The sequence below is a fragment of the Talpa occidentalis genome, unplaced genomic scaffold (assembly GCF_014898055.3).
Source record: "Talpa occidentalis isolate TD23 unplaced genomic scaffold, MPIMG_talOcc4v2.1 talOcc4.4, whole genome shotgun sequence".
Classification (NCBI taxonomy): domain Eukaryota; kingdom Metazoa; phylum Chordata; class Mammalia; order Eulipotyphla; family Talpidae; genus Talpa; species Talpa occidentalis.
The window spans coordinates 130,579,096-130,599,828 of NW_023604295.1; the positions used below are offsets into that span (position 1 = coordinate 130,579,096).

Below are 20,733 nucleotides of genomic sequence, written 5' to 3' on the forward strand. Positions count from 1 at the left end.
ATAAAAGCGCCTTTGGCCTCACATTTGGGTGAGGAGAGTTTGAGAAGAAGCCAAGCGGTACAGGCCTCTGTCTTTTGGGCCCTATGGGGCTCCTCCCAGTGGGCAGGGCTGACGCACCTCAGCTGCTCAGGGGACACCCCTGAGGTGGGGAAAATGACACCTTGTCATTCCTTCTAGTAAAAATTTAGAATAAACATAAGGGTAGCCCCTGACCACATAGCAAGTCCCTGGAACCTCCCCTTTTCCTGGGGACCACCCTTGTTACATCAGGACTGTATTTTCCAAGTCCTTCTTTTTCAGATTAATCTAAAACTAAAGCCCTAATCATTTATTTTCTTTCCCTAAAATCATTAGTGATTCTCTTTCTATATTTTTGAGTATTGGATGGAAATATAGATGTTTATTATTATGCTTTTAGAGGACAAGTGGATTGTTCTCTAAAGTAGACTTCTAATGCTAATTTTGGTTACAGTATTTATTTGTGATGAGAACCACCAAATAATTGTACAATTATAAATTTATGTTACTGCAATTATGATCTGATCCAAGGGGTAGTTTTAAACATTTTTATAGAATTTATAGAATCTTTTTTTTGTTGTGTATTTTTATCTTTAAACTCTTCATGATTCCTTATGATATTTAAAGAATGTCAGAGATATAGAAGAACATAGGCTCATCTTGCCAGTTTCCCTTATCTCATGTTTATCAATTAGGTAATATATGTTAAGATTCAAGTTTGCACAGATGTTCATTTATTCAGGAATTCCTAACTAATATAAGGTATTAGAATTCTTAAAGCTCTACACATATGGATTATAGTTAACATTATGTTGTTCTTTTGGTTACTCTTGTCTAATAGTAAACACAAAAAGCAAAACCAGGGCCTCCCCTGGTGGCGCAGTGGTTGAGCGCTGGGCTGAGCGCTGGGCTGTGAAGCCGTGGCAGCCTCTGCAGCGCTGGTTCAATCCCCGGCCTCCGGGCGAGGGTCCCACATGGTGTGACAGACCTCTCCTGCTGCACCCGCTGCTCCCCTCAGTAGTGCACTTCGTCTGCCTGTTCTGCTCTCTGCTCTGGCTCTGGTGAATTCTCTCACCCTCCCGCTTCTGACTGTACCCAGTGCTTGTATAAATAAATAAATACATCTTTTTTTTAAAAAAAAAAAAGCAAAACCATATACTAACTGGAAGTACAAGGTATACACGTGTTAGGGAAACTCAGGAAAGCTATGAGCTCTCAAGAGGCAATACTGAATTGGGTATGGTTTTCTATTTTTTATCTTTTTCCCTTCCAGGCTAGGACAATTTGTTTATTTAAACAAAACTACTTTTTCCCATGTCCTTCCTTTTGGATGTGGTAAATTTAGAACAGCATGTTCTGAAATGAGGGGAAAAGCATGGGAGAAGACAGGAGGTCTTTTACAGCCAGAAAATCTGTCTAAGTACAGGGTGGGAGAGCTCTAATAGCCTTATATTTTATTCTTCTCCAATTTATCATGTATTCTGTGAGCAAATTAACTAGCCTTAAAAGCACTTATTTTTCAAAATCTTGATTACCATCATGTGAAATTCATATGCCTCACAGTCCTGGTGCTGTTTTGTGGAAAACTTTTTCGGGCACCTGGCCCTTTCCTGAAGGGATTCACACAGATCCAAAGGTAAATGGACATGAATATTAGTTAATGATTATATATTTGTTTTCTGGATTTTTAAAAGCTTATTTGTACAAAAGAGCTAATGGTCTTGTAGTTATAAATATACTCTGGAACGATGGACTTCTGGAGGTCAGCTGGTAAAATACACGAGGAAATTCCTCAATGTGTAAAACTGCTCATCACCCTTAAAGTGTGCAACAGTTGAGGAATGAAACAGAATCATAAGTAGAAGCAACAAAATTCTGTGACAATACAAACTTAAATCGACCTGACATTTTAATGACTAAGAGAGCCACATTGAATAGGAAAATTAGATGAGTGTTTTACAAAATAATCATGAGCAGCCCCACAAGTCTCCACTCTGTGTCTTAGACAACTTGTAGGTAACAGATGCTAAATCTTATACTGTCAAGCTCGAGCTGTCATCAGTCTTCCATTCCAAGGTCACGCACCTCTGGCCTGACTTCAACCCAGTTGAAATTCCAATCAAAGAACAATTCCAACAAATCTCATTTGCATCATAAGTAAGAAACTTTGCCACAATTCCTAAAGAAAATTCCTGTATGAGCTGATTTGGGGAAGGAATTGCAATCATAGTTGACGGTATGACTGGAAATGGGTGGCTGAGACTGGGTGCAAGAATAGATGGCTTGAGTTGAGGTCAAAGAACTGAGATGTCAGGAATTGGTTGCACATACTGACTGCAGACAATGAGTGAGGAAGCAGCAGAAGAGGAGTTGGCGCGTCAGATGCCAGCACAGTGAGTGAGGTGATGTGTCAGAGGGGGCAGTAGACCTATGCCTGGTGGTGGAGTAGAGTCAGGTGACTTGGAGTTCAAAGACTCTAAAGATTTTGAAGGAATGAGGAGGAAAACTGATTTAGAAGCAGCAATGCAGAGCAAAATGAATACCCACTGCACCACCCAGGCCTGAGGTATGTGGTGTAGGATTGAAAGCTCTTCCATATGGGAGAGCTTCAGGGCAAGTTGTGTTTTCTGCAGGGAAGGAATTTAAAGCAAAACAGGGAGAGAGGATGGTCAGAGAAGAAAAAGATGTATTCTAGTTGAAATCTAGAATAAAACAAAAACTCCTGTTGTGGTCAGTATTGTGTAGTGATGTTTTAGAAGTACTGGAGCATTAACTAGTAAAGATCTCGGAAGGGCACCATCAGCGTTCCCTTCCCTTTAAAATCAGATTTCTTTCAGATGCTGTACCATCATTTAATGCCTGCAATTTCTGCTACAGAATTTTCTAAAGTTACCCCATGTTATACAAACAGTTGATAAATTTCATATGATGACTTTACATCTAATCCCAAGATTTGGCAGAAATATACACACATCAATGCTCTTTAGTTCTTACTTTCTAAAATTAACGAGTACTAAATTTTGGTTTATCTTCTTACAGGAGACCTGCAATTTAAAAAAAATCACACTGGTTTTACTTTTTGGAGAGTAGTGTAGAATAATAATGAAGTGCAAGGGCCAGCCCCACTGCCCCACTTCCTCACCCTGTAGCCTCAAAAATTTGCTTAACTTCTTCACTGTACCTCAGTTTTCTCATACATTAAATGGGTCCCCAAATAGTCCCTATTTCATGGTCTTGTAGGAGTTGTCTATAAATACAAAGAACAGTACCTGGTGTTTAGAAAGCTCAATAATTCTTTGTTTATATTTTCTAGACTTTCTCCAACTCTTAAGCTGCAACAACAAAAACAGTGACAGGGTCTAAGGGGTCTTCTGATTTGCTTCATCTCAGATGACCTTCTGGAATACACCAAGCTTTCTTTTTTTTTTTTTTTTTTTGCCCCTTTAGATATAGTAGCACGCTGGGTTAATATTGTTGATGAAAACACTTTTATATCCAGTTTCTGAGGAAACTCATAGTGCTAGCTATATCATCATATGTGGGTTGTTTTTCTTCTAAATACCACGCCTAATATTGCTTTCCCTTAAAACTCATTAGAAATTTTTATATATAATCAAAGAATTTTGTAGATGCACAAACATGTTGAACTAGTTCAGACTAACTTTTAGTCCAAATTAAGATGAGGAAATTGACTCTTCAATAAATGACTCTTCCAAAACCACAAAGATAACTCAGTGACTTTTTCCTAGTAGACCAAATTATCTCCCTTTTCTGTACTTCATTAATGAAACAATTTGTTGTCCTAAATAGTATCATATAATTGTATAAATGCAGTTTTCCAATCACTAAAGTTCTCTTGAGTTTTTCTTTTTACCACCAATCAGGAACATTTACTGGAAGCTTGTTCCTGATTGGACAGAGTCAGCTGTTAACAATAGAATGCCAAGGAGTAAACAAAAAGCATAGCAACAGCTGAGTTTGCTATGTCACTACCCTCAGCCTAGGCCACCTTGGACTCCTTCATCTCAAATTAGGTGGCCACTACATTGTATATGAAGACTCTGATTTTCCATTCAACTGTGATCCTTCTTATAAAATGGCAATCCAATTCAGATTGGGATATAAAAATTGAACAGAGCCAAAATAAAGTGTATTGCCAGGTATAATCGACAGATGCTTTAATTAGAAATGTATTATTGGGATGAGCTTCAGTTAAAAGGCAACAGGAAGCTACGAGCATGTAAGAACTGTGTCTAGGGGCAGTGTCGCTAGTTCCCATAGGGGCAGTAGCTGTGATGGGTGATGTGACCCATTGCAGCATGTGAATTCATAGCCAGAAAAGACTTAATCCCACACTATGGGAACAGACATGGAGGATGGCTGTGCTTCTCATAGCTGTGGAGGTCCCAGTTTCCTAGGAAAGAATATTTTACATCCCAGAGTTGAAAGTTTGGTATCTTATTACTAGGCAATGAGGGAAGGTTGATTTTTTTAATGAGTGTCACATGGGAATGGAGTCTCCTGCATTTTTCTGGAGAAAGATATTTCTACCATTTTATGTTTTGTTCTTGTTTACAGAACATACATTGTGCAAAGAGGATGAAGCTGACAAGTGAAAAGTTGCCCAAGACTCCCTATTATACTTCTTTATCTCAGCGTATTGCTAAGAGCCAAAAACTCTTCCAATGGAAAAAGGAAAATACTGGTACAATATTTTCACTAAAAGTTAATTATGTATGCCAGAGCAGTGCTTTTCCTCTTCTGGAGAAGAGAAGCTAGGTGTCACATCTATTAAAGTAAATAAAGTCATGCTAATACTTGAAATTGGAATTTAAAGCTGCCTTTTTTTATTAGACTTAAAAAGTTAAATTGGAGATGGTTGACTCATGTGGTTAGAGTAGCTCTAATGAAGGTATAATGAAGAATTTCACTCACCATAGGAAGCTTTGCCCAAGAATTGCATACAGAAGGCATTGCCAGAGTTCCTGCTGGGTAGTAATAAACATAGTTAGCTGGGAAACCAATCAACAAATATTCCTAGATTATACAAGGGACAGCATTAAGAATTGTGACAATGGGTTTGTTTGTTCTTGTAATTCTTTTTCCTTGAGCTGAGGAGGCCAGATTTAGGTATAAGAACTAGAAAAGAAGCTAGTATTGTGTTAAATTAATTCTATACAATTTATTATTTCTAGAGGAAAATATTATATTATTTGGTTAAAGATGAAATTCCTTACCTTCTTTTTATCAGACCGTTACAGTCATGCTAATTTGGTGGATAAGGCATTGCAGCTCTTGAAGGAAAGAATAAAAAGAGGGGATGCCATGGCATTATTTCTACGAGGTCAATTATACTTTGAAGAGGTACCATTTTTTCGTTTTGTTTTTATTCCCTATAGTGCTGCTGTTAGATTCTCATAGCAAAATTTCCTGTAGTGCTCTTTACATTACACCAGGGAAATTCTGTCAAATTCCATAGATATATTGAAGCTTTAATAATGATACATTAGTACCAGCTTAAGGAAATATTTGAAATTTCTCGATAAAAGTTGTTCTGATAAATGTCTTTTACAGGAGTCATTTTGGTATAAAATATACTTTTGCCCTATAAATTAAATATATAACTTTCATTTGTTGCCTCAAATATTTAATATCATTCATACAATATTTTCATGTTAGTAACCAATTGAGGATCTTGAGTTTTCTGTAGTATTTAAAGACAGCTTTATATGTTTCCCTATAAAGTGAATAGGGAATTGGACTTTTTATCCACATTATGCTGAGGTATTCTGGGAGGCAGACCTGGGAGGAACTATGCAAACTACTGCTCCAACTTCAGGAACACTGTTCAATTCTTCAATGAGTCCCAAGAGAAGATGTGAAAGGGAAGAGTTGTCCTAGACTCTCACAATCATTGTATACTTGGGCAACTATATCCCACTTATTCTCTATATAATTTTTTGCTGGCTCCTTCATTCGTTCTGTTCATGAGAACTCATCATACATCTGTCATGTGTCCTTATGAGCATGGCATGATGGGTAAGAGAATGATTTCTCACCTTTGAGTGTAGGTTCAAATTTGATTCTATTGCTTGTTAACTGTGTATCCTTGGACACACTTAACTTCTTAATAACTCATTTTCCTCATCTGTAAAAAGGGATAATAATGTGTGTTTCATAGAGTGATGGTGAGGCTATATTAATTATAAAAAGTACTTAAACCAATAGGGTCTGATAGCTCATAAGTGCTTTATAACTGTTTACTGTTATTATGCTAAGCATTGACTGTGAAATTATGAGGGATTTAAAATGCTGCCCATTGTATAAACCTTATAATCTAGTAGTAAATTAATATATAATTTCAAATAAGGAAAAGCACAATGAAAGCAATTAATTTATATTGTGATAGAGATTGACTAAGGGATAGGGTGAAAGACTTGTTATTAAAACCAAAAATTTGAAGAAAAGGAAACAGACAATGCAAACATCCAAGTGGAAGTGCATGCAGGTAGAGGGCAGAATGAATGCAATATTTCAGGAGAAGGAGTCTGGTGAGTTCTAGAATTGAGAGGCCAATGTGATAATAAGGCAGAGAATGGCTCTATATGAGCTTTGATTACCATGTAATAGAAGCTACTGAAGGGCTTTGAGTCTATGCTGAACTGATTAGAGGCAAGCATGGAACCAACACCAGTTCAGGGGAAAATTATACTTGTTCAGGCAAGAGAGGGTTGCGATCTTGACCAAAGCAGCAGGGGAGCTGAATCCTGGCTTTGTTTTGGAGACATAAATAATGCCACTATGGATTGAAAAACAGAGAAGTGTGGAGGAAGGAGTTTGAAGGGGATGATCAGAACTTCAGCGCAGACATGTTATGTTTGAGATGCCCATTATTCATCCTAGTAGAAAGGCTTCAAAGTAGAAATCTACATGTAAAAGTCCAGATCTCAAAGAAGTCTGGTCTGGTGGTTTATATTTAAGATTTTCCAGAAAGTATATGGTATTTAAAGTTATGGAAGATAAACAACCTCTTCCTTTCTCGTCTGTATAGAATATACTGAATTCCCAGCTCTCTTACAGCCAGGTCAACCATTAGTCAAAAAGGAGAATGAAACTCATCTATTCATTGTTATGTGTTCTTAAAATAAATATTTGTTAGTATTTTTTTGTTTTTATTAATTTTATTTATTACAGTTTTGGGAAGGTTCAATTATTTTATGTTTCCCAAAAGTTGTTTTGCCTTTGTCCTGTCCCTCCTAGCAACAACCTTCTAATTCAGTAAGAATTCACTGTTAATAGTGACCCACTTATAATATCAGGCATTTCCCATGGTGAATTAAGATAGAAATCCCATATTAGTCCCTTATACCTTAGCAGATTATCAGGTCATATAATGGCTGAGGCATCTTGATTGACATATAACATGTAGGTTTTAGTTGATTTTGTTTCTCCACGTCTTCTCTTTACCTGGGAAACTTAAAAATGGGAGTCCACGAGTCAAAATTACAGTATTTAATAATAGTGCATAATCTGATATTTACATCATCTCTGAGTCTTTTGCCCCGCTTTTGAAATTTCTCAAATTCCAGGAATGGAGAGTGGTATGGCAGGCTGAGCTGAGCAGAGGGTTAGGCTATCATTTTAAGAGAGAGGCTTGGTAATAGCCACAGGCAGGAGTGAAAGCCAAAGGAAGTCTCACCCAGATTCCTCTGGTCACTTAGCTGACATATTTGGTTGCCATATTTAAGACAGTTAATTGATTTTATATTGCTGGTTGTTGTCAATTACTTATGTGCAAATTCATAAATGTGTTTTTTTTTATTTGATGCTCCTAAGTCAGATTTAACTGGGAATTAAACATTTGGGATTATTTTGAGATCATAATAAGAACAACTCACTCTCTTCTGGAGTTTATAGGGATGGTATGAAGAAGCATTAGAACAGTTTGAAGAAATCAAGGAAAATGATCATCAAGCAATTTACCAGCTAGGAGTAATGTATTATGATGGGCTGGGAACGACTGTACATGCTGTAAGTTATTATTCTGTTCATAAAATTTAAGATTTAATTGTTAGTGGCTCATTTGCTACAATTAAAATTATATTTTAATGATATAATTCTATCCTTGTATTTCAAGAATAGCTTATCTTTCAGCATTTTAAAGGAAAGCAAAAGTCAATTTTATATTTATGTGAAAAACAAAATTTTTGCAGTACTTGCTACCATTAGCTACCAATAAGATTGCTGTTTTAAAACATTTCCTTTATTTTTAAAAGTTATTTTAGAATAACTTTAGAGTTATATGAACATGGAGAAAAGTCAGAGAACATGCAAAAATATGATCACTCCAAATTCTACTATCAAATATAGGAACACTGTTATATTCTAAAGTATATTCTGTCATATATGTCCCATGCAAAGAAAAAAAAGTGTATTGTGTGGTCTCATTTATTTTGGCATATTTGAAGATGAAAGAATTAACTAAACTGAGATTTGGAGATCTCAGAATTATAATTTATTCTTTATGATTTTAGTTTTAAATATTTCTGGCCTCATCTTACAAAGAAATTTTATACACTGCAAATAAAAATTGATAATTTATTTTAAAATTTTCAAAGATATTTAGAAATTCAGTTCTCTATGTTCACCAATAAAACGGTCCTATTCATAATGGCCTATTAAAAATCCCCAAATATGAAAATTTTGGCTTGACCACTTGTTAGCAGTAATGTGTTGGGAAAATTACTATTCCTCAGCTTTAGTCTCCTCCCTTATGAAGTGAGGATAAGTAAACCCAAGTTAGAGCTACATCTACCATCCCACATGGCTAAGGCTGACTTTGATAACTGATCAAAGCAAGCCAGTCAATATGTCAGGACTTTTATAAATGCCATTTTTTAAGGATACATTACCAATTCTAATCATGAGTGTCAGCATACAAAACAAAACCCACTGACTTAAATCACACAGTTGTAATGAAATCGAATGACATATAAAAATGCCTAAGACAGGGTACATGTGGTAAGTAGCCAGTGTCTTCTTCCCTGATTTTATCTTGTAAAAAGTTAACAACAAGGACTATACTTTTTGATTCCTGAAAATTTAAATTTTTAATCTTTTGTAAACATAGCATCTTATGACGAAGAAGTGAGTATTTTCTTTAAAACCAAGATATTTTAATGTGTTATAGTTTAACTCATTAAAAATTTAGAAACACCTAGGAGTGGAATTGCTAGGTATTTACCCAAAGGACACAGAAACATTAATTCAAAAGGGCACCTGCACCCCTATGTTTATAGCAGCACTATTTACAATAGCTGAGATATGGAAACAACCCAAATGCCCAAAAATAGATGACTGGATCAAGAAGATGTGGTGCATATACACCATGGAATATTACTCAGCATTCAAAAAAGATAAACACATGCAATTTGCAGCAACATGGATGGAGCTAGAAGGGATCATGCTCAGCAAAATAAGCCAGAAAGAAAAAGAAAAATACAGGATGGTCTCACTCATAGCAGAAATTTAGAAAACCTAAATAAGGGACCAGGAAAAAGACTAATTATAATAAAGTAAAAATCGGGCCTCCCCGGTGGTGCGGCGGTTGAGCGCTGGGTTGCGAAGCTGCCCGCAGCCTCTGCAGCGCTGGTTCGATCCCTGGCTGCTCCCCGGCCACCAGAGGAGGGTCCCACATGGCGCACAGACCTCTCCTGCCGCCCGCTGCTCCCCTCAGCAGTGTACTTCGGTCCTTCTGCCTGCTCTGCTCCCTGCTCTGGCTCTGGTGAATTCTCTCACCCTCCTGCGCTTCTGACTGTACCCAGTGCTTGTATAAATAAATAAATAAACAAACAAATAAATAAATCTTTAAAAAAAAAAAAAATAAAAAATAAAGTAAAAATCAAAATCAACAAGCAACTATAAACCAGAGACACACTGAGGCGTGGGGAGGGAGTAGAATCAAAACAAGGGTGGTGGGAATTGTATGAGGACTATAAACAAGACAAAATGCATACATTGTGCAAAAATGAAAAATGGTGTAAAAAATATATGAAAGAAAAAAATAAATAAAAAATAAATATGTAAAAGCCAAAAAAAAATTTAGAAACATGCAGAATCCATGACTACATTGCCCTTCCTTACTCCAAATTGAGCAGTGGACTCACTGTCTGAAACACCCTCCCTTCTCTTAGTGTCTAAGATGTCTTTATTTCATGTGATTCTCAGACTTGACACGCTTCTACTATCTCCACGGCTTATCACAATTTTATGTTGCCCCTTCACAGCCATTCAAGAGGTAACTTGAATGGCTCAAGTTACCTCTCTTGCTCTTCTCCTCCATCCAAATATGGAAGTGTCTCAATACCTAGGGCTCAGCCCTTTTCTGCCCTCCTTTGCCCTCTCTGCTTGAGTAAGCTCATCCAGTCCCATAACATGATCTGCACTTTTAGAAATATATCAACTGTTGAATACGAAAAATGTGATACTGAGCCTAAGTAAATGTGCCCAAGATTATAGCTTCAACCTACAAAAGGAAATGTACTAAAAATAATAGACAATGAATTAAATTTAATTGAAATATTAGTATAATCATATAATTTTCCGTATAGGTTAAATTTTATAAACTAGGTAGCATGCACACAATAGAATTTCTAATATGAAAATTTAAGACTCTAAGATTGAGTCACCAAAATCTCTTAATATATACTAGTTATGTCAGGTCACTTAACATTTCGGTCAATGACAGACCGCCTATATCACAGTGATCCCAGTGAGCACTACCATCTAGCCTACGTGTGTGGTAGACTTTGTATAATTATACTCATTCACTGATGTTCGTATAAGAAAATTACCTAATGATGCATGATCTGAGAGTGTATCTCTGTCATTAAGCAATGCATGACTCTCTCTGAGCACAAAGAAAATCACAATTAACAACCCATTGCAATATAAGTTGTAGGTGAAAAATCCATGCACATTCCTTAAGATTTGTATAAAGTGTATTCAGTTTTCCCTCATGCCTCCAAACTCATGAGAACTTTCAAAATAAACCCAAATTCCTTAAGTGGCTTCCATTCTGTCACATCTGATTTTTTTCTTCTTGCCAAACTTGTATTTTCTACTCTTCCTATTTGTGACTGTTCCTTTATCTCTGCCACGGGACAGGTCGCAGTCTATTCTCCTCATTAACCTCATGAAACAAGGATTTAATTTATTTATTTATACAAGCACTGGGTACAGTCAGAAGGACAGTAGAGTGAGAATTCACCAGAGTCAGAGCGGGGAGCAGAGCAGACAGACTGACGAAATACACTGCTAAAGGGAGCAGCGGGTGGCAGGAGAGGTCTGTGCGCCATGTGGGACCCTCCGGGATAGAACCGGTGCTGCAGAGGCTGTGGGCAGCTTTGCAACTCAGCACTCAACTGCTGCGCCACCAGGGAAGCCCACGTGAAACAAGGATTTTGCTTGTAGCATTGCTTCTGCTAAAAATGTAAGGGTCCTACACTGTTGTAAACCAGCATTACCTCTATAAAAAATAAAATAAAATGTAGGGGTCTCAGAGAAGATCACACAAGACCCCACACAGTGAAAAAGGTCAACTTTCTTGACAAGTCATTTGTGTTACCCTCTGTTGAGGACTTCTACCTGGCTGTACAACCTCAGCTTGATTCTTCCCAAAAGTGCTGACTACTCTGCCTACCCCACCTTTCTCCCTTTCGGCTCATTTCCCTCTACCTTCTCTTTATCTAATACATAATAAATTGATCCCTTTTATTTATGCAAAGTAGTTTCATTATCTCTTCATTTGCTTTCCTTTCATTCAGGTGTCTGCTCAAATGGTATTTCCTCAGAGAGGTTTTCTGTGGCAGTTTATCAAAATAGCACCTGTTATTTTCTTCATAGACTAATGATTGTCTTGGTTATTTGTTATTTATTTTTGGAATTTGAGCCCACAAAAGCAGGGCTTTCCCCCCCATGTTGTTCACTACTGAATATTCCTGTCACATCCTCCAGTAAAAGCTCATAAGTGTTCACAGATAACCCTGTGGCCCTTGCTGACACTATTATCAGGGTCTAGAAAGAACATCTCTCTTTTAAAATTTTAGTGACAGCTGTTAACATAATGAAATATTTGCCCTTGTTACAAAATCAATAATACATTAAAATATCATAAGCAGTAATACTTAATACAGAAATTAATAATTCAACATAAGAAAATCTATGAAAACACTACTTTAATAGCTTGACTAAAGGAAACCATATGATGGTTTCAGTATATATTAAAAGGCTATTTTATTAACATATTTATGCACAATAAAAAACTTTTAAAAAAAATAGTACTAGGAAGTATGTCTACTTAAAAGTTAGGAACAGTCATTTAAAATTAAGAGGCCAGGGCCTCCCCAGTGGTGCAGTGGTTGAGCACTGGGTTGCGAAGCACAGCCTCTGCAGCGCCGGTTCAATCCCCGGCTGCTCCCCGGCCACCAGAGGAGGGTCCCACTTGGCGTGCAGACCTCTCCTGCTGCCCGCTGCTCCCCTCAGCAGTGTACTTCGGTCCTTCTGCCTGCTCTGCTCCCCGCTCTGGCTCTGGTGAATTCTCTCACCCTCCCGCACTTCTGACTATACCCAGTGCTTGTATAAATAAATAAATAAATCTTTAAAATAAAATAAAATTAAGAGGCCAACTCAAGAGTCCTTTCACAAACAGCTCACACTAACTTACTCATATTGTCTCCTGAATATATTTCAAATCTGTCCCCAGTACTTTTTTCACCACTCTTCCTGTTTCGGTGTAGATTCAAGTACCCTTACCTATTTAATAACAAAGGCAGATCCTTCACCTTCTTCCCTAGTCTCAAATTTATCACTCAAATTGCCAAGAAATCCAGCTTTCTAAAATACTAATCTGATCATGTTCTGTCACCCTTCAATATTTACCAAGTTTTCCACATTGAAGGTCAAAAGAGAATAATTTAGAGTATTCCTGTCACCATCCAGCTAGTTGGCCACCAAGAGGCCAAGTAATCTTTAGTTGGTAAATTCTTCAGTTTCCAAACCAATAACTGTCATCCCAAATTCTCACCTAAGCCCCAAGTTTGCTGTCTCTGCAGCCCCAAGACTTCTGCTACCTGGGGACTTCACCAGGCATCATGAGGCTAACCCACTATGGCTGTGTCTGAACTTGACATCAGAATTCCATATGGAACTTTGAGCTCATTTGGTCCCATCCAGCTTCTCAGCTCTCTCACCTTTGGCCACCATACAAAATGTCTTCTCATATATTCTTGACTCCATTTTGCTTTGTGTTCCCTCGCCTCTCTTGATTCCCTCCTCCTAAACCTTTTATATGGTAAATGAAGTCTCAGACTACTCCCTTCACTTCCTTATCAGGAACGTGGATGCTCCACAAGCAGCCCTCTTTACTAGAAGACTCTCCTTCCAGCATCCCAACATACCACATTGCTCAAAGATGGAGCTGGCATTATTTTCATTTCCCAATTCACTTTCCAACTAGTCTCTCTTCGCCACCCCTTCAAAGTAGCTCCTTTTAAGTTCATCATACCAATTTCTTGTTTCCAACTTCTATCAATTTCCTGGTTATTCCTAAATAGTAATCTGAAGACTTTGGCTCTGGGATTAGTTTACTTTCACAAGTCATTCCATCCTCTTATCTGACATTTAAACAAGAACTGAGCAACAAGTAGAAGCCACTGTATGTGGGAAGTAGAGGAAATAGCTAGTGCTAAGGCCTGAGGAACAAGAAGAATAGTACAGTTGGAGTGTATGTAGTCAAACCTGTGGGACAGGAGCCACACCATGTGGGACTTGGTAAACAGGGCCAAGAGTTTGGATTGTATTCTCAGTGCAGTGGAAAGACACCAAAATGGAGTGAAATAAATATAAATATAAATTTTTAAAAATTACTTTGTCTATTTTGTGGAGAATGGGTTGAAATAGAAACAAGAGTAGATGCAGGAAAACCCCATGAGAGTTACTGCCCATTAAAAAGCAGCTTTAACTAAAGTCAAAATAGTGGAAATAGAGAACAATGGACAGATTTTGGATAGATTTCCAGAAGGATACAGAGCTTTCTGATGGGTTGGGAGAGACACAGGGATGGGGAGGAATCAAGGATGATTCTTTCAATGACTTGAGTGGATGATATTGCCATTTAATGAAAATGGAATGAATTAGGGAGGAACATGTTTGGGATATGGGAGGAAAAGCTAAATGTTTACATTTGAATGTTACATTTGAAGTACCTATTAAGACATGTGGTAGAGATGTCAAGTAAAGATGAGGCTAGGACTGGAGTAAAAAATGGAGGCCTGTCTGAGGAGCAATGGTAGTGATACTACTAGATGGGTAAGACTGCGGAATGAAAACAGAGAAAAATAGGCAGTGACAGGCGCCCTCCAATATTTAGTTATCAGGAAGGAAGAAATAGTCAGGAAAGGAGAATGAAGTGCAACAGTCAGGGAGGATGGAGCAAAATCAGGCGTGTATGGTTATCTGGAAGTCAAATGATGAAACTGCTTCAAGAAGGAAAGAGGAATCATCTGTCTCGGGTTCTGCTGAGATGACAGACTGGAAACAGCAATTACTAGCAGATACAATAAGATCTATTTTTATTGGAGACCTTGACAAAAGCATTTTCAGTGACATCACAAGGGACAAAGATTGGAGAGGGTTGAGTTGCTATATGGAGGGTGAGGAAGTAGAGATAAGCACTAAGTTTTGTTATAAAGAGGAACAAATATACAATAACTGGAAGATATCTAGACTCAAGGGAGTTTCTCCCGATTAAAAATATCACCGTATATTTGTTTTTTGTTTTTTGGGTTTTTTGTTTTTTTTTTTAAGATTTATTTATTTATTTATACAAGCACTGGGTACAGTCAGAAGCACGGGAGGGTGAGAGGATTCACCAGAGACAGAGTGGGGAACAGAACAGGCAGACTGATGAAATACACTGCTGAGGGGAGCAGCGGGTGCAGCAGGAGAGGTCTGCGCACCATGTGGGACCCTCACCGGTGGCTGGGGATTGAACCAGTGCTGCAGAGGCTGCGGGCAGCTTCGCAGCCCAGCGCTCAACCACTGCGCCACCTGGGGAGGCCCTATCACAGTATATTTGTAAACCGAAACACAAGATTGAGTAGAGAGGAACAAAACAGATGAATCAGGCAGACTGATGGATTTGGTGTTTCTTTAGGTTCCATCTATTTTCATAGTGAAATAAAAGGGATGCCATAAGCCTGCTTTGGCAGCACACAGACTAAATTGTTGCAATACAGAGAACATGAACAATGCCTCTGCACAAAGATGACATGAATTCATGAACCATTTCACATTTTTTATAAAAATATAAATTAAAAAAATTTAAAACAGTAAAGACATGAGCTGAGAATGAAGAGACAGGGTAAGGTTTAAAATTGTATCTTGTCTTCCAAGTTAGTGGGAGAGCTAATTTATGATACAAATCAATAACATTTCTTGCCAGAGTTGAGAGCTTACGCTGAAATTTGTGGTCATAAATTTAAAGAAGGAGCTGTCCCCAAGGCTGTGTTTTCTCCTGCCAAAACCAGCTACCTGAGTGTAGCAAGCAGGCAGAGAAATAATAGATATTTACCAGCTGGGTAAGTGTCACGGAGGGGCAAAGGAATGCATATGGCAACAAACAGAGACTAAGCTGTTAAAAACATGTAGTAGAGGCCAGGAAAACTGGTGGATCCACAACAGCAATTCCACAAGTGAAGAGCTTGAAAGTAATTACATACAGATACCAGCGGAGCAAAAAAATAAAAACAAAAACAAGTCTTTTAAGTTTCCTTCTTAATTGAACGTAAATTTACCCAGGGTAAAGGGAAAAACATGAAATTTTTATTTTTCATCACTTTTGTTATTAGTTACTCTTGATACTAATTTGGCTGACTCTGGTTGAAAGATAAGATTATGGTTAAGACAAGTTCACTTGTTTCAGCTTCTTTTTGCCCATCTCACAGTCAGAATTCTGGAAGGCTTCAACACTTCTCTAGCAAAGGCAGTAATTGTTTCAATGAATTTAGTGCCATGCTCAGATGTGGCTTATGGAATTCAACTTCTATGGGCTCAACAGGCAGCAGCACTGTCCCTCTTTGTCAAGTGCTTCTGTTTTCTGGAGATACTTCTTGTACATCTTAACCGCTAACCACTCCTCAGATGCAACTTCACATGTTAAGTGCAATTAGACCCAAATTTCCTACAAGATTTTTCATGGCACTGGACATGGTTTCAAAAACTGATAGTAAAGAGCAAATATACAACAGTCAGGCTCATTTTAAAGAAAGCACAAGAAAGGGGGCTTGCACTATTACTAAATAGCCAAAAGTAAACCTGCTATACTTAAAACAATGTGGTATTTTTTTCAGAATAGACAAGATTAAAAGAACAAAACCTTGAGTCCAGAAACAGACCTAGATAGATATGTGGGTATTTAAAACATTATAAAATTGCCATTTCAAATCTATGGGAAATGGTGATGGGACAATTTGTAATGGCAACTAAGTAACAAATAGAATACATATATATATATATATATATATATATATATATATATATACACACACACACATGTAAGGCATATATATGTATATACACATATATCCCTCTTAATCTCATGTAATGATATGTGACTAATAATTGTAATACCACCCTGTATTTTGGGGTTTATAGCATACATAAACTTAATTTACTCTAAGAATGATAATAAAAGATGTTAACCAGATTTCTGCACTTTGACATAAGTTTTAAGAACTATGCTTGATTTAGAATAAGAGTTATAAGGTAGCAGGGTTGAGAGGCTAAAAGAAACCCGTTTTGAGACAAAATAAAAGTCTGGAAGCTATACAATGAAGGAATGTCCCAGAATTCCACATGTCTCCTTATGACCCAGAACTCCTGGGAATGCCCCCTAAGGAGATGTATGTTTACCTCTGTTCTTCCTACCTCTGGTCCTGCTAAATCCAGGACAACCTTCCCCTTAGCAGTCACAGCATCACAGGAGATGAATGCATTACGGGGTAAAACTAAAAATTAGGGCTTTTTGTTTCTTCATTTCCTTTGTGGAAGGAAAAAGGAGTGGAATATATGAAGAAAATTATTGAATCACCATGTCCCACAGCAAGACACTTACACTTTGCAGCCGCTTATAACCTCGGAAGAGCTTATTATGAAGGGAGAGGCATTAATCGGTCAGAAGAGGAAGCAGAAAGGTAATCTTCCCCAAGACAAGAGATTTTGTTTACATCAACTGTTGAGACAAACAAACAAACTTGCCTTGCCTTTCTCTTTTAGACTGTGGCTTTTTGCTGCAGACAATGGAAATCCAAAAGCTAGCGTGAAGGCTCAAAGCATCCTCGGAATGTATTATTCCACAAAGGAGCCTAAAGAGTTAGAAAAGGTAACTTTTTTTTTTTTTTTAATACAAGCATTGTATTGATATTTGTTGCACTAATTCTTTTTTGAAAGGAGGGGTGAGGCATAAGTGTCCAGTTTTCAACATCTCATAGTTTCTTTAAAATGTAAAGAAAACTGACATTTTAGAATCTAAGAGCTGTTCTCACACCTCAACATAAGAACATTTTGTAAGCTATTAAAGCTATACATTTATATTGTACACTTGAAACTAGCACAATATGTCAACTGTATCTCAATAAAAAAAGCTACACATGCAAAATAGTACTATATCATAAAAGCTGTAAGCAGGGGGAGAATCCTAAAATTAAAGCCAAATCATTTCAAGAATGTGATGTTCGATTTGAGGAAATAAAAAGTGATACTAAGTAGAACATACTAAGAATTAAAAATTCAACCCATCTAAGATTTTTAAGAGAAATATAATTTCTCTAATCATCATTTCATCATTACATTTCCAAGAAATCTCCTAGGGAGAAGGAAGTCCAGGCCCAAGTCCTACTTGTGAGAGGCACTGAGGACAGACTTCTAAGAGGCACCTCCTCCTCCGGTAGCTAAGCAGCCATTTGGAAGTACTTTTTGAGCAAATTCAAATTCACTGTAGCTGAGTATTAAGCAAATATGCTTGAGATTACATGCAGCTTTTTTCCTGGGTGCTTTTGACCTTGACAGCGGCCATCTCTGAGATCAGCTTGGAGCTCTGACTAACCCTCCCCACCATCAGCAGTTCTCTTCTCCCCACTGTGCCTCGTTACAGGGCTGTGTCCCAGTTTTCCAGACACTTTTAGGGTCCTAATTTCCCACCTTCTTAAACCTTCCTTGGGAAAACATGAAAATCCTGTAACCTGAGACAGCTGACATCTCTAGACTGTGACCTCCCCTGTGCTGCAGGGTAACAACAGGGGGGCTCACCTTGGCATTCTTTTAGGCCTGTGAAACCTGTGCTAGACTGAAATACATTCATGGGATTAGGGCTATTTCCTGGAGATGAATTAATAGTACAGTCCTATAGAGATTTTTTTCTTTCTTTTCAGTATTCCTTTATAATTTCATCTTACAAATAATAAATTAGATGAAATTTTGCTTTTTTTTTTTTTAAAAGGCTTTTTATTGGCATTCAGAAGCATGTGGCAATGGAAATTTGGAGTCCCAGGGTGCGCTGGGGATCATGTACCTTTATGGACAAGGCATCCGCCAGGACACCGAAGCTGCGCTGCACTGCTTAAGGGAAGCAGCAGAACGTGGAAATGTCTATGCTCAAGGGACTCTCGTGGAGTATTACTATAAGATGAAATTTTTTACAAAGTGCTTTGCATTTTCCAAAAGGTGACTAAGCTGGGTGAAAGTATTTACAAAACTCTTACTAGATGTTCTGTGCCGATTGTGTTCATGCAATGTGCTGCAAATTGGAAGCGATGAGCACTTGAAAGTTGACTAGTACAACTGAGGACTGAACTTTAAAATTTCACTGAATTTTAATTAACTTAAATAGTCACATAGAGCTTGCAGCTACATCAAGGAACAGTACAATTCTATGCCATTAGCCTGCAGGATGTCAGTGCTATTTGCTCTGTATGCCATCTGAGTGATCCTAAGCAAGTTTAACTTTTGGGGACATTATACTTCTATAGCAGGATCATAAAAATAGTGAATATAAAGTACTTAACATAACTTGGCACATCAGGACTGTTTATTAAAAAAGTCTTAATTGCTATATTCCTCATAGGTTCTCTAACAGCACAATTGCAATACAGCTCAATAAGGACTGTAAAATAATAAAGAATAGAAAACACCAACACTAACATGTTATAAAATATATGGAACTTTCTGTTCTCTGAGCCTATGTGCTTTTTTGCTTTTATTTACCCATAATATACAAAAGCAACATACAGAAAACACAGATCTCACTGTCCTCTGGAGTGGCCACACTAAGGAATTTCTTGCCCAACAACCCACCTCAAATGGGCCCACGGGTTTATTTGTCCCTGGCCTAGGGAGAGGCAGCCACCTACTGGGGTGACTTCTACCTCTTCTCCCCACAGTTGATTTGGTCTCATTTTCACACAATTCTCCATATTAATCTGATGGTTATAAAGAATGACTTATTTTTATTGACAATTTTTAAAAACAAAGATAGGCATGTGAGTTTCTTACTGTGTTTTCTGGTCCTATATAACTAAGTCTAAACTTACGGTGAATGTTTAATAACCTATTCAAACTAATAGAAAATGCTTTTCCCTGCTGTTTAAATCTGCAAAGTAACTTAAAATATTACCAGAAAAAGGAAATCTTTTTTTGTTCTCTAGGGATTTTTATACATAATGAGTATAATCACCAGGGAAGCTATAAACTAACCATTCTTAGTTCTTCTTCTCTAGGAATGAGTTGACTACATCATATTTCTCCCTTACCACACAGCAACCAGCTTAGTTTCCACACATTAGAAACAGGGAAATCACTTTGGGCACAAGGATAATTTTGGACATGTCCTTTGCAAAAATGTAAACTGTAACTGATATTCTTCTTTTTTAAAAAGATTTATTTATGCATACAAGAGCTGGGGTACAGGCCAGAGATGCAGGGGGTGAGAAGACTCACCAGAGACAAAGCGGGGAACAAAACAGGCGGACGGACTAAAAGCACTGCTGAAGGGAGCAGCGGGCAAGTCAGGAGGTGTCTGCTGCTCCATGTGGGATGCTCCCTGGCCGGTCGGGTATCGAACTCGTGCTGCAGAGGCTGCGGATTGCTTCATAGTGTGGTTCTCAACCCCTTGCGCCACCAGGGAGGCCCTGATATTCTTCTTAATTTCACAATTTAACATCCTAACAGGATTGCTGACTACGATGAGGTTCACGATATTCCTATGATAGCCCAGGTCACAGACTGTCTTCCTGAATTCATCACCAGAGGCATGGCCATTGCATCTTTCTACCATGCAAGATGTCTTCAGCTTGGTTTGGGTGCTGCAAAGGATGAAGCAACAGCTAAACACTATTATTCTAAAGTAAGCCTGAGAACAAATATAAATTGACCCAAACAAATTTTTGGACTTCAAGTTTTGACTTGAGCACCTTTTCACTCTGCAGATAACCTGTCCACCTAGAGATTTTCAGACATGCAAATTGTTGGCTCATAATTTTGTCAGATTTTTATAAGCAATAATAAGCTCTGATAGTCGGTCCTATTTTGATGCAAATTATCATCTCTCACTCTGCTACCCTCTGCAGCCTAAGACCCAGCACCAAGACCTTAAACCAAAAT

General features: G+C 37.8%; 1 protein-coding gene and 1 non-coding gene across 6 annotated transcripts in view; both read left to right on the forward strand.

Moving 5' to 3' along the window:
- Window positions 1-20,733, forward strand: part of LRP2BP (LRP2 binding protein) — a 29,054-nt gene that overhangs the window by 1,673 nt on the left and 6,648 nt on the right. The window contains exons 1-8 of one of the 5 annotated variants that reach the window (XM_054701033.1): window positions 1,633-1,654; window positions 4,597-4,723; window positions 5,270-5,382; window positions 7,936-8,049; window positions 17,128-17,270; window positions 17,353-17,458; window positions 18,575-18,798; window positions 20,302-20,476. In XM_054701033.1, coding sequence (XP_054557008.1) covers window positions 4,618-4,723; window positions 5,270-5,382; window positions 7,936-8,049; window positions 17,128-17,270; window positions 17,353-17,458; window positions 18,575-18,798; window positions 20,302-20,476 — 981 coding nt within the window. In that variant the 5' untranslated portion in view covers window positions 1,633-1,654; window positions 4,597-4,617. Of the gene's footprint in view, window positions 1-1,632; window positions 1,655-3,958; window positions 4,179-4,198; window positions 4,259-4,596; window positions 4,724-5,269; window positions 5,383-7,935; window positions 8,050-17,127; window positions 17,271-17,352; window positions 17,459-18,574; window positions 18,799-20,301; window positions 20,477-20,733 lie in introns of those variants that run through there. The other 4 variants (XM_037526372.2, XM_037526373.2, XM_037526374.2 and 1 more) reach the window with 4 other exon arrangements.
- On the forward strand, window positions 15,274-15,375 carry LOC119258334 (U6 spliceosomal RNA). The gene has a single exon (XR_005128202.1). It is a non-coding gene; the product is annotated as a U6 spliceosomal RNA (small nuclear RNA).